The sequence below is a fragment of the Primulina eburnea genome, chromosome 2 (assembly GCF_022965805.1).
Source record: "Primulina eburnea isolate SZY01 chromosome 2, ASM2296580v1, whole genome shotgun sequence".
In the NCBI taxonomy this organism is placed as follows: Eukaryota; Viridiplantae; Streptophyta; class Magnoliopsida; order Lamiales; family Gesneriaceae; genus Primulina; species Primulina eburnea.
In genome coordinates, this window is record NC_133102.1 from 670,783 (window position 1) to 687,241 (window position 16,459).

The 16,459-nt window shown below is 38.4% G+C and overlaps 1 protein-coding gene across 3 annotated transcripts; it reads right to left on the reverse strand.

Moving 5' to 3' along the window:
- Nucleotides 1-10,781: 10,781 nt before the first annotated feature.
- Nucleotides 10,782-15,694, reverse strand: LOC140816156 (AP2/ERF and B3 domain-containing transcription factor At1g51120-like). 3 transcript variants are annotated; one of them, XM_073175236.1, is made up of 5 exons: nucleotides 15,320-15,694; nucleotides 14,660-15,138; nucleotides 14,067-14,575; nucleotides 13,884-13,941; nucleotides 10,782-11,870 (listed from the first exon to the last, which is right to left on the reverse strand). In XM_073175236.1, exon 5 carries the CDS (start codon nucleotides 11,858-11,860, stop codon nucleotides 10,871-10,873), a length of 990 nt encoding a protein of 329 aa, XP_073031337.1. In that variant the 5' UTR covers nucleotides 11,861-11,870; nucleotides 13,884-13,941; nucleotides 14,067-14,575; nucleotides 14,660-15,138; nucleotides 15,320-15,694; the 3' UTR covers nucleotides 10,782-10,870. The 3 variants fall into 3 exon arrangements, with proteins under 3 accessions (XP_073031337.1, XP_073031338.1, XP_073031336.1); XM_073175237.1 differs by having other exon boundaries at nucleotides 14,067-14,178; nucleotides 14,660-15,694; XM_073175235.1 differs by having other exon boundaries at nucleotides 13,884-13,944; nucleotides 14,660-15,694.
- Nucleotides 15,695-16,459: the final 765 nt, after the last annotated feature.

Genomic DNA, 16,459 nt, shown 5'->3' on the forward strand with positions numbered 1-16,459 from the left:
GATAAATTGCCCCCCGAGCGTTATTCCCTGAACCTGGCGCTGGAAATCCACGCATTCCCCCATCACTATACATCCCTGGATGTGAGTTAGGAGACGTCACGGAGAACACATTACCAGCCATTTGTTGGCCATTGTTGCAGTTTTGGAACTTCAATCCCAATTCTTCATCCCTCTTGTGCGGAGGAGTGTATCTCCCTCCCCTGGCAGATTCTGGAATTCGTGTTTCCCCTAAGCGGCGATTTTCACCTGCTTGAGAAGTTCCTGATCCTTGGCCTTGATCTTTTAGCAATTTAACGTCAGTTTCTTGGAGTTCAGCATTTTCTGGTGTAACAGCCTCTCCTTTTGCAGACTTCCTCCATTCCTTCATTTCTGCCACAAATTCCTTCATAACAGTAGAAAAAGTTTGGGTCATTTCTTTGAGATCACAGCGGATATTTTTCTCCATAGTCAACAAAAAGTTCAGTGAAGGCCCGCCAACACCAGAAACATCAATTCCTTCCTTCATATTCTCTTCCTCGAACTGCTGCACTAGCCTTTCAACTATTATGCCCTCTGCATCAGTTTCTTCTTCCTGTGAGCGATGAATTTTCCCATGTGATGGAGGAATTCCCTCATTCTTCTCAGTACGCTTTGGAGGCATTCGGGTCCCACTGGGCGTGCCAACTTGTTTGTCACGAAAATTTGCGGGCGTGCCAGGCACGTGTTCGTGCCAAATGTGAATTAATCTGACTTCGTTTACCAAGCGTTGCGAGTCTCGATTCGGTTGTAAGTTCTAACTCCTTCGAAATGGCTCAAAATTAAATGTGTAATCTGAGAAAAATAAAGAAATTACAGATGGAATCCATAGACAACATCAAACTTAAATATGTCGTTATGAATTTTAATCAGCATTCTACAATAAAGTTGAAGGAATGAGAAAACAGACTGTTTGAAACGTGAAAAATAAGCGAACAAATTATGACAGAATTATGCAGAAGTTTGCTGTAGATTTTTGTGTTGATTTTGTCGGGGGCTTTCTCTGATTCCTCCTTCTGCTTTTGTCACCCTCCACGGGGGAGTTTCAGCCACATTCCACGATCTCCCCACGATTCCCACGTCGTGTAATGGTCCATCGTGCTTTTTCCTGGGACAACCATAATTCTCCTGGACTTAACACCATTTGGGCCTTCATGTCTGATGGGTTTTTATTTTTATTGAACTTCAAATATTTGGGCTAAACACAATTGTATCATTTTTTTGTGTCTTTAGAAAAGACTACTAGGATCTTATTTATAATATTCAAGCCAAGAGGCAAAATCTCAATCTCATTGAGAAAAAACCATCGGCCATCTATTATCCAAGATAAGGCCAAAAAAATCCCACTTGATTTGATTTTATAAATTTAAGTCTTTTAAAACTCATTTTTAAAAGATATAAGATTTCTAGGATCTTATCAAAATAAATTAAAATATCATTCTAACTTATTTTTAGATATTAAATAATATCTATAATTTATTCACAATAAATTAAAGATATTATAATCAACTTTTGGATATTACCATAACAATCCAAATATATAATTATCTCATAATTATAATTTAATATAATTAATATCTCATAATCAATTATAATTATCTCCAAACTCTTGGAGTTATGGAAACGTTTTTCCATATCCACACATGATTTCTAAATTGCATTTTTTTTAATCTGTCATTAATTTGAAAGGCGTACCGGGGACCATGGACTCATAATTAGAAGCTCCAATAAATTAAATAAATAATTAAACTCTTTAATTAATTTATCTAATTTATTAATTCCATAAGTACTCCACTAAAAATATGGAATTGCACTCTTCTTTATTATGAAATATCTTACTCTACTAAATTGAGCAGTCCATTGATATAATCATTACATATGGATTAATCCTCCATAAACAATTCGTAATTGAAGCTAGGAATTTTTCCGTTTACCTCTTCAATTTCTTCTTATCCCCATTTACCATTAATTCACTAGTGAGTGATTTAATTTGTAATTTAATTATAAATTAGTTGGGACCAACACTCAGTTCCAGAATTAACAAATGAGGGAATCGTCTTTCTACTTCTCGCAAGAAGGAATGAATTCCATGTCTGTGAATTTATATTCTCAGCCATTTATTTTAAATATAAATCTAAAATGCAAGTAATGAAAAAATGCACAATTGCAAATTTTAAACAAGCAAATTAAGAATCATATTGAAATGAATAGGAGTTTATAATCACATCAGGATTAAGATTTGTCCATATATGATCATCTTATGATTTAAATAAAATTTCATATTAACAACGGAATTTATTATGAAATATCTAATTAAATCGGTCCTAGTCCTACATAATCTCATTATATATAAATGCCCCCATCTAGATGTCTATACAGCGACGTCCCGGATAAGACAGTCACATTCATAATGCCTATGGGCCGCATTAGTGATGTTTTAATTAAAGATCTCATACTTTAATTAATTTCATCACGGACTTAATTTAAGTTTATTATCCATAATTTTAATCCTCGTGTATATATAACTTTTATATATACTAAAATCATGGTTACATTCAATAAACTAGGGATTTTACTGTGATATTCATGACAATAATATTTTATGCAAATATGTTCAATAATAAATGTTGTTTTCATTAATAATAAAAACATAATCTAATTACAATGTTTCAAGGGCACTATCCCCAACATACTCCTCATCGTGCTCTTCGACAAGGAGACCCACTCTTCCCCTAGCTACTTGTTTATATTATATGCTGAGTGGCTGACATCTCTTCTGCCTAAAAATGAAGCACAAGGTCTGATCCATGGGGGTTAAAATATGCAGAGGTGACCTACTGTCTCACACCGGTCGTGCGTGGATGCTTTTTGTTTTCCAAAAATTTGTCTTAGAGGCAAATCATGTTAGTATTCAGAGCCAGACTCCTCCAAATCCAGCTTTTTCTTCATCGGCCCATGTTGCTCAGCCCTCTTTTCAATTTTCACTTGCAGCGGTAAAAGGAATATTTTTCTTTTGGAAAGCTGCAACGATTGAACTGTTGAGCCACTTTTTGGGGGTGCAGCGACCCAATGACTACTAAGCCAACTTTGAGATCAAATTTATTCGTACCAAAAAAAAAAGTGGAAATATCAAGTTTCCAAATAAAGTTTCGGTTCAAAATTATAGTAGTAATCTCGCCCAACCAGTAATATAGGAAAACAAATTCTTTAGCAAAACTAAAAAAATCAGATAATAATATCCTCGATCAAGTGCTAAATATAGGTGATGTCGTTTCAGTTCAACAGAGTAAACTCGTACTCGTACCCACCAAAAACAACAGTAATAATAATGGAGGCAAACATGTAGTACAAAAATCTTGCGGTACTACATCCGACACGCACACCACACACAAAGTACACCAAGTTACAAGAAATCCTAACCATTTTTTTTCCGATATAAGCTTCCAAAATTACTTCAGCCTTGTGGCAAATGATTCCTGAGGCACCAAATGCTCTCCTTCCCAAATGGGTTTTCTTGGATTTCTCCTTCCCAAAAGCCTTTTTTAAAAAACTATATTTTTGTTTAATCTCGGATTTTGCAATAATACTGATAGTAAAATTGTAGAGATATTATATTTTTTGGTATTTTTTAACCAATAATACTTTTGTGAAAGCATACTGCAGGCATGTTTTAAATGTTAAATTTAAGTTAACGATTTTGTATTAAGAGTGATGTACTTATCTAATCCAAAATTTTTAAAAATATAGATAAATATATGATTGAATTTAAAAATACAGATAAAGACAGCATTGAAGATTCAAAAAAAGATATAATATAAAAATTTTAAAATATAGATAACATAGTATTTGATACTCACGGGAAATTTAGGGTCCGCTCCCAGCAAGTGTCACTAATCCAGACGCGGGTTTTGAAGTTACCCTGAGCCTGAAATAACAAAGAAGATCGTTAAGAGGGGGCCAGGAGGGTGTCCTGGCGTAGCCCCTCCGACGCTCAAGTCAGTGACTGAGGATATATGGGGGGAGCAGCTAAGGGTGCTGCTGAAAACAATATAGTGAATTGAATGCCTGAGTCATACACCCGAACCTGATATTTATAGGAGAATACCTGGACCCGTAATGGGCCTATCTTTCATTTGGTCTTGAAATGGGCCACGGGCTCCTGGGCCAGATCTTGATGGGTTCATCCTTGGGGTATCACAAGTCTCCCCCTCCCGAGTCGAACTGAATCGCAGGTTCGAAGTTCGATTAGTGGTGCTGTCCTCGGGGTACCGGGTGCGAGTTGTGCATTATCTTCCAGCCGCTCGTTAGTTCCCAAAAATTTGGAAACACGTGCTCGCGCACGCTCATCATCGCATCCCTGCACGTGCGCACGCTCGCCCTTCGCCGCTACGTGCTCGCCCAGCGCGCACACTCGTCCAGCAGCACGCTCGCCTGCCGAGCCGCTCGCCCCTGCACGCACACACGCTTGCCCCTCGCCGCTTGTAGTCACGCTCGCCCATCATCGCATACGCTCGCCCGCCTTCCGCTCGCCCAAGCACGCCTCGCCTGCTCTGCTCGCCCTGCCCAGCGCACGCTCACCCTCCTTCCGCTCTAGCCCCATCACCTCGCCCCAGCCCCATTGCCTCGCCCTAGCTACGCTCGCCCATCTCCTCGCCCTAGCCTGCACGCTCGCCCCAGCCCCATCGCCTCGCCCTAGCCAGGCTCGCCCATCTCCTCGCCCTAGCCAGGGTCGCCCACCACCTTGCCAGGCTCGCCCATCACCTCGCCCTAGCCAGGCTCGCCTATTACCTCGCTCCAGCCCCATCGCCTCGCCAGGCTCGCCCACCGCCTCGCCCTCGCCAGGCTCGCCCACCACCTCGCCAGGCTCGCCCATCACCTCGCCCCAGCCCCATCGCCTCGCCATGCTCGCCCATCACCTCGCCCTAGCCAGGCTCGCCTATCACCTCGCCCCAGCCCCATCGCCTCGCCAGGCTCGCCCACCACCTCGCCAGGCTCGCCCATCACCTCGCCCTCGCCAGGCTCGCCCACCACCTCGCCAGGCTCGCCCATCACCTCGCCCCAGCCCCATCGCCTTGCCCTAGCCAGGCTCACCCATCACCTCGCCCAGCCCTGTGCCACGCTCGCCCGAGCCCCACAGCACTCACGTCCAGTACGTTGGGAATTTTGATGCATTCCCTTGCGAATGGTTGTGTGATTTCTGAAAAATTTTTATGGGGCGTTGCCCCCACACCCCCACGACCTGACCGGGCAGGTCGATCCCCGCGACCCCCGTAAACTCTGCTCCCCAACATCTTTCGTTATCGACTAACCAAATAAATTTCTCTTGCACCCCAACTCTGCTCCTCTGTTAGGCGATGCCTTAGCAGGAAAATAAAATCTTTCTTCCACCCCAACTCTGCTCCTCTGCTAGGCGATGCCTTAGCAGGGAAATTTAATTCTCCTCCTCCACTCTGCTCCTCTGCTAGGCGATGCCTTAGCAGGAAAATAAAAATTTACTACCTCCACCCTCTAACTCCTCTGCTAAGCCGGGTCTTAGCAGGAAAATAAAATTCAACGCCTCCTCCCCCTAACTCCTCTGCTAGATGATACCTTAGCAGGAAAATAAAAATCAACACCTCCATCCTCTAACTCCTCTGCTAAGCCGGGCCTTAACAGGAAAATAAAATTCAACGCGCCCACCCTCTAACTCCTCTGCTAGGCGATGCCTTAGCAGGAAAATAAAATCAACACCTCCACCCTCTAACTCCTCTGCTAAGCCAGGCCTTACCAGGAAAAAATAAAATTCAACACGCCCACCCTCTAACTCCTCTGCTAGGCGATGCCTTAGCAGGAAAATAAAATCAACACATCCGCCCTCTAACTCCGCTGCTAAGCCGGGCCTTAGCAGGAAAGTAAAGATTCAACACCTCCACCCTCTAACTCCTCTGCTAGGTGATACCTTAGCAGGAAAATAAAGATTCAACACCCCCGCCCTCTAACTCCTCTGCTAGGAGACACCTTAGCAGGAAAATAAAAATTCAACACCCCCGCCCTCTAACTCCTCTGCTAGGTAACACCTTAGCAGGAAAATAAAGATTCAACACCTCCACCCTCTAACTCCTCTGCTAGGAGACACCTTAGCAGGAAAATAAAAATTCAACAGCCCCGTCCTCTAACTCCTCTGCTAGGTAACACCTTAGCAGGAAAATAAAGATTCAACACCTCCACCCTCTAACTCCTCTGCTAGGAGACACCTTAGCAGGAAAATAGAAATTCAACACCTCCACTCGCTAACTCCTCTGCTAGGTGATACTTTAGCAGGAAAATAGAAATTCAACACCTCCACCCTCTAACTCCTCTGCTAAGCCGGGCCTTAGCAGGAAAGTAAAAATTCAACTTCTCCATCTAACTCCTCTGCTAGGTGATTCTTTAGCAGGAAAATAAAATCAACACATCCACCCTCTAACTCCTCTGCTAAGCCGGGCCTTAGCAGGAAAAATAAAAATTCAACCGCCCCTCCCCTCTAACTCCTCTGCTAGGTGACACCTTAGCAGGAAAATAAAGAGTCCACCTCGTCATCCTCTAACTCCTCTGCCAGGCGACGCCTTAGCAGGAAAATATATATTCTCCACCCTCACCCTCAAACTCCTCTGCTAGGCGACACCTTAGCAGGAAAATAAAATTTTTCTCCTTCACTCTTCTCCTCTACCAGGCGATGCCTTAGTAGGAAAATAAAATTTCTCTCCTGCCCTCTGCTCCTCTACCAGGCGATGCCTTAGTAGAAAATAAAATTTTTCTCCTTTCCTCTCGTAATACAACAACATTCATGAACTGAAAAGAGGAACCTGATTTTATTGAATATCAACTGATAACGTAAGACAAATTCAGGAACGAAATACATCAAAAATGAAGTAAAGATATTCTCTAAGGTGGTAAGCGTTCTCAGGCCTCTTTTAGAGCTTTACCCAGAGTTTCCATCAGTAGCACCCCCCGAGATCATATGAATCATTTCTCTCGTAGGGTGGTTATCCTCATTCATTCCCCCCCTCGGTTCGACGGGTCCCTGAGGAACATCTTGACCTCGACCTTCCCCTCTCTGCTCCCCGACCCTCTGATTTATCCATGGAGGGCCTTGACCACGTCTAGGAGACGAGCGAGACCTCTGTCGACTCCTGGATGAGGATCCTTCTCGTCTATCCCGCGAAGGCAATCTAGCACTTCTCTTAGCCCTTCGCGACTTCTCCCAGCTCTCCTCGGGCTCCCTCACCTCCGTCACCTCGTCACGACTCCTATCCAGAGGAACATGTGATGAGAATTGTCTTCTGTCCCTAGCTTTAATCTCCTCTCTTTCCCCTGCGCCCCTCTTCCTTCCTCCTCTCTCCGCTCTCTCAACTCCACTCCTCCCAGGTCGCTGCTCCATTCTCTTATGCCGCTGGGCATCTTCAAGATTTATATATTTCTCAGCTCGAGCCAACAGATCATCATAGCTCGACGGAGGCTTCTTGACCAGCGACTTGAAAAACTCCCCTCCTCTAAGTCCCTGGATAAAGGCACTTATCATGATGTCAGGAGTGACCGCTGGTATTTCCAACGCTACGCTGTTGAAGCGCTGGACAAACTCCCGTAAAGTTTCACCCTCTTGCTGTTTCATTACAAACAAACTCAAGTAGTTTTTTGGTGCCTTTTACTACTAGCGAATCGGTGCAAGAAAGCAGCTGAGAAATCCTCAAAAGAGCGTATGGAGTTGGGCGGCAAGGAATTAAACCATTGCTGGGCTGACCTCACCAAAGTGCCCAGAAACACTCTGCACTTGACTCCATCTGAATACTGATGCAACAGAGCTGTGTTCTCAAACCTCCCCAAGTGTTCTTCGGGGTCCGTATGTCCATCATATTCTCCAACGTTTGACTGTCGGAAATTTGGAGGAAGCCCCTCTTCCAAAATGACGAGGGAAAAAGGACTTCCTTTCTTGGGGGCTGCATCTCTGTTTCCCAATTGCTGCCTCAGCGTCCGTATTTCCCTCCACATCTCTTCCATCTCCGGATTCTCCTCACTTGGGCGGGGTCGCGTCTCCTCCACCCTACTCTGACTTCCCTCCACATTCTCCTCTCGCTCCTGGCGAGCGGTCTGATCTTCTGCAAACATAGACTCTTGATTCCTCTTCATGGCCTCATCCACTATCCGGGTGATAAATTGACCCAACTGTTCTAGGGTCAAGTTCCCCACATTCTCATTGGGACGGGGTTGCTCGACCCTTGTCTCGTGAAGGGGCTGCTCGGTTATTGTCTCTTGACAAGGTTGTTCCTGTCTCGTCTCAAGATGCGGTTGTTCCTGTATTGTCTCAGCACGAGATGGTTCAGGTCCTCTCCGAGGACGTGATGATGCTGAGGTAGCTCTTCTACTCCCTCTCTTACCTACCATATCTACGTCTCAACTCAAATTTCCCACAGACGGCGCCAAGTGATACTCACGGGAAATTTAGGGTCCGCTCCCAGCAAGTGTCACTAATCCAGACGCGGGTTTTGAAGTTACCCTGAGCCTGAAATAACAAAGAAGATCGTTAAGAGGGGGCCAGGAGGGTGTCCTGGCGTAGCCCCTCCGACGCTCAAGTCAGTGACTGAGGATATATGGGGGGAGCAGCTAAGGGTGCTGCTGAAAACAATATAGTGAATTGAATGCCTGAGTCATACACCCGAACCTGATATTTATAGGAGAATACCTGGACCCGTAATGGGTCTATCTTTCATTTGGGCTTGAAATGGGCCACGAGCTCCTGGGCCTGATCTTGATGGGTTCATCCCTGGGGTATCAGTATTGAACTAAATAGAAATAGTATTGAAGATTCAAAAAATGATATAATCCAAAATTTTAAAAATATAGATAAATATACGATTGAATATAAAAACATAGATGAAGATAGTAGTGAAGATTCAAAAAGAAATGATATTTTAGGAAAATAGAAAAATAAGTTTCAAATAAACAATAGAAAGAGAAATTACAGATAAATATCAATTTTTTTGGGTAAAAAAGAAAAATGGGACATTAATGTACATTTATTTTGGGTTTCACCAAATTGATCAAGTTAATTATTAAAGAGGACATATTTTTATTTAAGATTATTGAATTGCTTAACGTGAAATATATTTTTATTTAGATAGTAAAATTATTGAAATGCTTAACGTGAAATATATGTTGTATTCAACGTAGGAGATTGATTTTTGTAGATTTTAAAAGTTTAGATGTATTCAATTAACTCTTTTAATTTGCACACTTTTAATTTGCATACTCTATAGAAGTCTAGTGATATTCAAAATAGACTTTCATAGAGTTTTAAAAAGTCAAGTGTTATTCAACATTGACTTTTAAAAACTCTATCAAAGTCTAGAGGTATTTAAATTTTCAATAGACTTTTAATAACTTCATGAAATTCATTAACATACAAACATTAAAGTCTAAAGTACAACTATAAATTGTCAAAAATTGCATTAGGTTCAACCCAAAGATTTGGAAGGATTTTTAAAATTTATAACTCATACCCAAGCTATTTATTTCTCTCTTTGTCGTTTCACACCACCTCTTTTCTTATCTTTTCTCCTCTCATCTATCTCTATCACTCTCTCAAATTTTCGAAATGTGTCTCTATATATATTTTCATCTTTCCTTTCAAAATTTTTATGTTTGGCCTATTGTTCATTTAATAATTTTTTATTTTAATATCATAGTAAATTTTGAATTCTAGAATTGATTTTGTGATTTTTAATTTATGATTCATACAAATTAATATAAATATTCAATAATAATAAAAGATGATCCAAAAAATAACTCTTAATTCTTAATAATTGAATAGCCTCGCAACAACCATGATTTTTTAAAATTCTTTTTAGCATTTTCAATTAATATATAAACTACGATATTTTTATACAAAATTGTATTCACACAATGATAAATAATATTCTTTTCACAAGTATATAATCAATTCAAAAAACAAGATTACAGATTAATCAATTGATGTATTTTTAAAAATTTACAAATATACATATAAATCTGTGAGATTTTGTAAATATTTGATTCAATAAAACAAATTCACAAAAATCTATAAAAATCTTGCAAAAAAGTCTACATGAATCCACATAAATCTGTTTATAAATCTGTGAGATTTTGTAAAAGTCAATAAAAATTTATCAAATCCATAAAGTATATCATTTGAAAAAATCATTAAAAGTTATCAAAACTCAGATGAATATTTCTTTATTATCAAAATAAAATTGAATAGATTTTTATTCTCCGAGATTGTGCAAAGTATTCTAAAATTGAATGGTAAAAAGTAACACTTCACAATATTTTGTACATCACGGTCATTAAACAGCTGGTGGCTGAATAAAATTATTTAAGAAAATATAAAATGTTCAAAAAAGATTTCTATATTGTTGTAGCTTGCGTATTGCATCTCTTCAAATATTAACCTTTTCTAAATAAAAAAAATGAAATGAAATAATCACAAAATTGAACAACTATTATATAAAAATGTTTTTATAGTTGAAACGTATCATGTTTTATTTTCATAGTTGTCTTCAATTTTTAAAAACATATATCAATTGTTTTTTAAAGACTATATTTGGAAAACACTTTTCGAAAACTTTTTTTACAAAATCATGTTCAAACACTTACTTGTTACCATGTTCTGGTTTTAGCACAAACTTGGATTCTTTAACAAACATATATGTTAATTCAATTCCGCCAATAAGAGGCCTTGCCGAACAATTCAAAAGTTGGCAAACAACTTTGGAAAGAAACCACATACCTTTAGAAATCTAATGAGTTTTAATGGTGTTCCCAAACAACATATATAATTTTATGAACCAAATAACAAAAAAAATTAAATAATTTGAACCCCAAAAAGCTTAAAACCCTTTGTCTTCACTTTTTCTGGAGAATCCTGACCATTATCTTCCCTCACTTTAGCATCATCTTCATCCTCTATTGAATCAAACTTGTCATTCTCCTTGGTTATGGCCTCGCCGTCGTTACAATGACCCTCGTTGTAGGCGACATCGATCATACTAAGTCTCCGAACTCCAGACAAACCGTTATTAGACTCAAAGATAGAAAAAATAACCCTGTCCTTGGATCTTAGCCCCTTTTCCTTTGCAAATCTATTCCAACCCCTAGTAAATACAAAACTTTGGCTACTTTTCCAATAACAATACCGAAACTTCCATGACCTCATGGACCTGTCGAAAAACGCAAGTTCTATGTCTTCTATGCCACCTCCGTTGTCTTCCTCCGTCTCAGAAATCTGAGGGAAATATTTTACAGCGTACTTTTTGGGAATGACAAGTCGGTTAAGCTTACTCACATCACTGGGAGTGAGTTCCTTTTCGAAAAGTTGCCTCACTTTGACCCCGGTGACACCATTTAATATGGCTTGATTACTGTTAATGCATTGTGCTTGAGCCCTTAAATATTCGGAAAATTTGGTAGCGTAGGAGCCATCCTTGATCATGCTTAGGACTGATTCTGTGCTAAATTGGCTCTGGAAACTTGGCTCGTGGATGGTTAAATCAGTCCAAGGGAAATTTCTAAACGAGTCTCCATTGCGAAGCTTGATAGCCGCGCTATCATATGCCATTGCAGCTTCTTGCTCAGATTTAAACGTCCCAAGCCAAATACGCTCATGATTCGCGTATATTTGGGTTCCCCAGTGCCCATTTTGTTGACTAACAACACCCTTGAATCTTGAACTGGAGGAAGAAACATTGTGTTTAAGATTCTTGAGAAGTATCTGTTTGTTGTCAGTGTCGGATTGAGAGACTTCTTCGGACTGATCGGTGATTGCAGTTCCTGAAACAACACTTGGTTCTTCCATTCCTTGAATTCTGAAATTCAAAAGAGAAAAACCGAATCGAATTTTGATCGACATAATAAAGATAAAATGTTTAGGCACCATTAATATTACAGCCCGAAAGAATTCTGCTACAAGAGACAATCTCTAAAGAGCAACGCCTTGAAAAAAGATTGACGTAATTCAAGTTCAAATTTGAGATAACTACTAGAAATATCGAGGACACATACATATATCTTCTCCATCGACACCATATATACAACAGTGACATAGATTTATTTTTTTCAAGTGCAACGACAAGGTTAGATATGCGATGCCGATTATCTATCCATGTATCTAAGGAAAAAAAACTTCATATAACAAATCGAATTACAAAATTATATTGGCAAATTCGTGGAACTACAGACTGTAATTGCAAACTCAACCATCATAGTTCAGTATTATTGGTATATACAATAATGTAGCAGCAATCATTTTGCAACACCATTCCTAAAATGTATACACACGCATCCTTGCAGATCATTAGCTTTTAAGCTTCATTGCATGTTTATATTGTAAGAACTAAATAATTAGCCATTATAATTAGAGAAGCAATGGCCTTTTTTACATCTGCACCGCCACACGTAGGGTGGCTTTGTCAATGAAAGGAGGTGGGAATCCTATGCAACCTCGTCATGAAAGCGCTTACAAATCACGCAGCATAACGAAAGTAAAGATTAAATTAAACAAACATAATATCAGCATATTAAGTCTTTAAATTCTACAATTGGGATGTTCTTTTCTTATTTATATTGCATTTGAAATAAAATCTTAAAGAATGAGAAAGCACTCTCATGTGATTTGAGATTAAAATTAGAGTTTCTGCTTTTAAGTTTGGATGTGTCATCGATCAATCAACTTAATACAAGTTTTTTTTCCTTGCATACTGCATGATAATAATCTAGTTAGTTTATCGAAGGAGGACCGCATAATATGGTATCAGATATTGTTGACATGATGCAAATATGACGTCAAATCTGCTATGTTTATAGACCCGCCATCATGGATAAATACTTTCAGGACGGAGTTTAGCAAATTAAAACATAATAATTGCATTTTTATAGGGTTGAATTTCTTGACTGATTCAAAACAAGAAAGAGTTTGCGAAGCAGGCAAGATTTTGCAGATTACTTCAAGAACTTAACCATATTTGGCAATCGTAAACATTAATGACAACAACGCACACACAATATATATACATGTATCTATAAGATCAACTTTTTCCAGGAGGTTTCCATTCACTTGGAACAGGAGCAAATCTAAAACACCAGTAACAAAATCAAAGAAGAGCCACGCCTGATGGTAAAATCCAAATTTACTTAGGGCAGACAAAGACATTTACATAAAGAACGTGACAAAATATAAAGTGTGATTCATAAAAATTCAAATATACCAGAGTTGTTTCAATATAAGGAGTACAGGAAACAACAAATTATGTCTAATTACTTCTATAGTTCTATTATAACAATAGAACTAATACTCCATTTGGCTTTGACAAAAGCTTGCTCCATTAGGCTAATAAGTTAGTAACGATATTATTTTTGGGACAAACAAGTTCTTAATTATACATATAATTCACCATCAAGACATGTATCAATTTTTAATCAGTTCACCATATCCAATCTCAATCTTGAAGGGAGAAGTGTTGCAGCTCTTGTCCAGGGTCGAACGACAACTTTTGCTCGAACTAAACGACATTTTTCATTAATACGTGATTGATTTACAGAAAAAAATAGAGTTTACAATCCCATATGTGGAAATCTACAATCAAAATTATAAACTTGCATCATATACCATCAATTAATCCAATCAAGAGTTAATAATTAAAGCTCATTTAATATCTGAACTTGTAACAAGAAAACCATAACAAAAATATCAGTTTATATATATGTCAAACATATAATAGCATCACTCAAACAAAACATAAGGTAGATACAACAAAATAACAATCTGGACAAAGAAAATTATGACACCACGAAGAGAAGAAATTAAAGGTTGTAAGGAATACCTGGGGAATCAGGATTTCGGCAAATTAAAGGCTGGTGAAGAAACAGGCGTAATAATAACTGCTGATGAAGAAGTAAACGCAGTCAAATTCTTAATAGTTGGAAGAAATAATTGTCAAAACAGAAAGGAAATAAATATAAATAATCAGGACAAGTGCTAAAGATTTTCTTTTCATTGTTCGTACCCATGATTCTATATGTGGGTTTATGCGCATCTGCCCATTGAAGGAAACAAAAATCTTCCCATAATTGAATTGCTTCCATAATTGGTTTACTTTCAAAAATTGATTCCTTGCGCTCAATCAATGAAATATAAAAGTTAATTACCATGAGCAAATCCAAGCAAGAAATTAAAACGAAAAAGGCACGTTAGAAATCAGAATTATTTCCGCCGAAAACACAGCAAATAATATCAGAAAATATGCATAATTACACATCACAAAAAGAAGAATTTTTCAGTAAAACAGTGTTTCTTGGAAGTTGCAAAAGAATATTGATATGGATAATGCTGCAGCGATTCAGAATTTTTTTTGATACATGCTTTAGTTTTTTCGATTGAACTATTGTCTTTCGTTACGTACACCTTAGGCAAATTTTGTTGCGTGACAAACTTGTTTCAGAAATTATCGGTAAGGAAAATCGATATGATTGATCATGTGTTCACCAGCTACATCTACTCGGACTAGCGGCTTAACTACATTTTAACAGTACAATACGGTATTAGTCCTATAAAAAACACAAGATTTTCAGTTAAAATTACAACAGTAACACATCGTACCTTCTTAAACCCACATCGTCCTCTTCAGGAGCAACATCAAAAGTCACGCTTCAGATCTCCATCACAGTAGATAGCCCAGTAATGCACTAGTTTTTCAAATGAAATAATAGCATAGTAGTACTGGAAGACGTGAAAAGATTACTTTGATTTTCACGCACATCAAGAAATTAACATTCCAAAACCTAGATTAGTAGTGGGGATCCTCATCTTTGTAACAAGATCTGAGAATAATACACTTGTCCTCCGCCTAAAAATGCCGCCAAGAATAAGAAAAACAAACAGATAGTCTGTGCTGTTCATCCCCTGAACAATAAAGATAGTGGCGTGTGTGGTTTCGTTTATACGTGGCAGAGTAGACGAGCTTTGACTGGACGGCGGCTTCATACCATACATCCAACTGGACATATCACATATGGTATCTCTGTTTGGATCTTCATCTCTTTGGAATTGCCGCCTCTCACTGTTCTATGTGCCTTTTTCTACTTGAGATGAACAGTGATGTATTTTAATCGACCAAAGATATACATAAATATTCACAGAAGGAAGATAAAAGGCAAGACATAGCTGACAGTAAGAGGAGTGAGCACACGTATAAACAAAGGTACACTCTTTGTACAAATTGCTGCGTGTGCTCGCTCTCTTCTGTCAACTATAAATTACCTCGTTTTGATGTGTCCTTCTGATCACAAACTCAGAGAAATGCATACTTTCTCGACAGGAAAAGCATATATTTTCGTAATCGTTTTATGCTTCTCATTTCTCATCAAATGGTCAGATCTGAAAACAAAGAGAAAACCCAGTTCTGGAACCTTGACCATTAACCAGGAGCTAGCACCAGAAAAGGATTAGGGTTTCTCGGATGAATTCCAAGATCAACCATTCGACTCATTTCATACGAGTAAATATATAGTTTTAATATGATGAATGTAACGACAATCATATATTAGATTTCGGTTCAATTTATATACATTTAATTCATGCATTTCTGAATAATAATGAGGGGCGGGCGTAAGACAGAAAGACAACACCACAAGGTAGGGTTCTTCTTTCCAAATAATGATGCAGAAGTCGACTTGGTCTTGTATGGAAGTCGAAAAGGAGAAAGAATTGTTGTCAACGGCGGATTGGTTGGTTGGGGATGGGGTTGACTTGGTGTCTGCTCAGTATTATTTGATGGATACTATTCGTTTCTTTTTTATGAATAGCTGTCGTTTGGAGATTATCACATTGGGTAATCGTTAAGTGAGAGCAGGAAATAATCCAAAGCACATACTTTTCTATGCAAGAAATTTATTCATGTTAAAATTAAATGGTGCTTCATTTTATTTCGTAATATTGGCGATCTCCGCCGGAACCCCTACGATTTTTGGGACAGGAACTGCAACTTCACTGAAAAAGATATACAATTACAATCTAGAGTGAATCTTATGTGAGACCGTCTCACAGATTATCCGTGAGACGGGTCAACCTTACCCATATTCACAATAAAAAGTAATACTCTTAGCATAAAAAGTAATTCTTTTTTCTTGGGTGACCCAAATAAGAGATCTGTCTCACAAATACGACCCGTAAGACCGTCTCACACAAGTTTTTTCTTGCAATCTATTTATATTATCTTTGCTTATATATATATAACTTAAAATAACTATTTATATATATATACATAACTTAAAATAACTATTTTTATATTTTGGTGTTTTTTTATAAACCAAAAATATAATTTTATCAAATTACAAAAATATTATACTTTTATTTAATGAAAAAAAATCCTAAAATCTATTTTTGTACATATGTATCTTA

What these genes read in the sequence shown, in the direction of transcription:
- LOC140816156 (XM_073175236.1), bottom strand. Translation starts at nt 11,860, where the DNA reads ATGGAAGAACCAAGTGTTGTTTCAGGAACTGCAATCACCGATCAGTCC.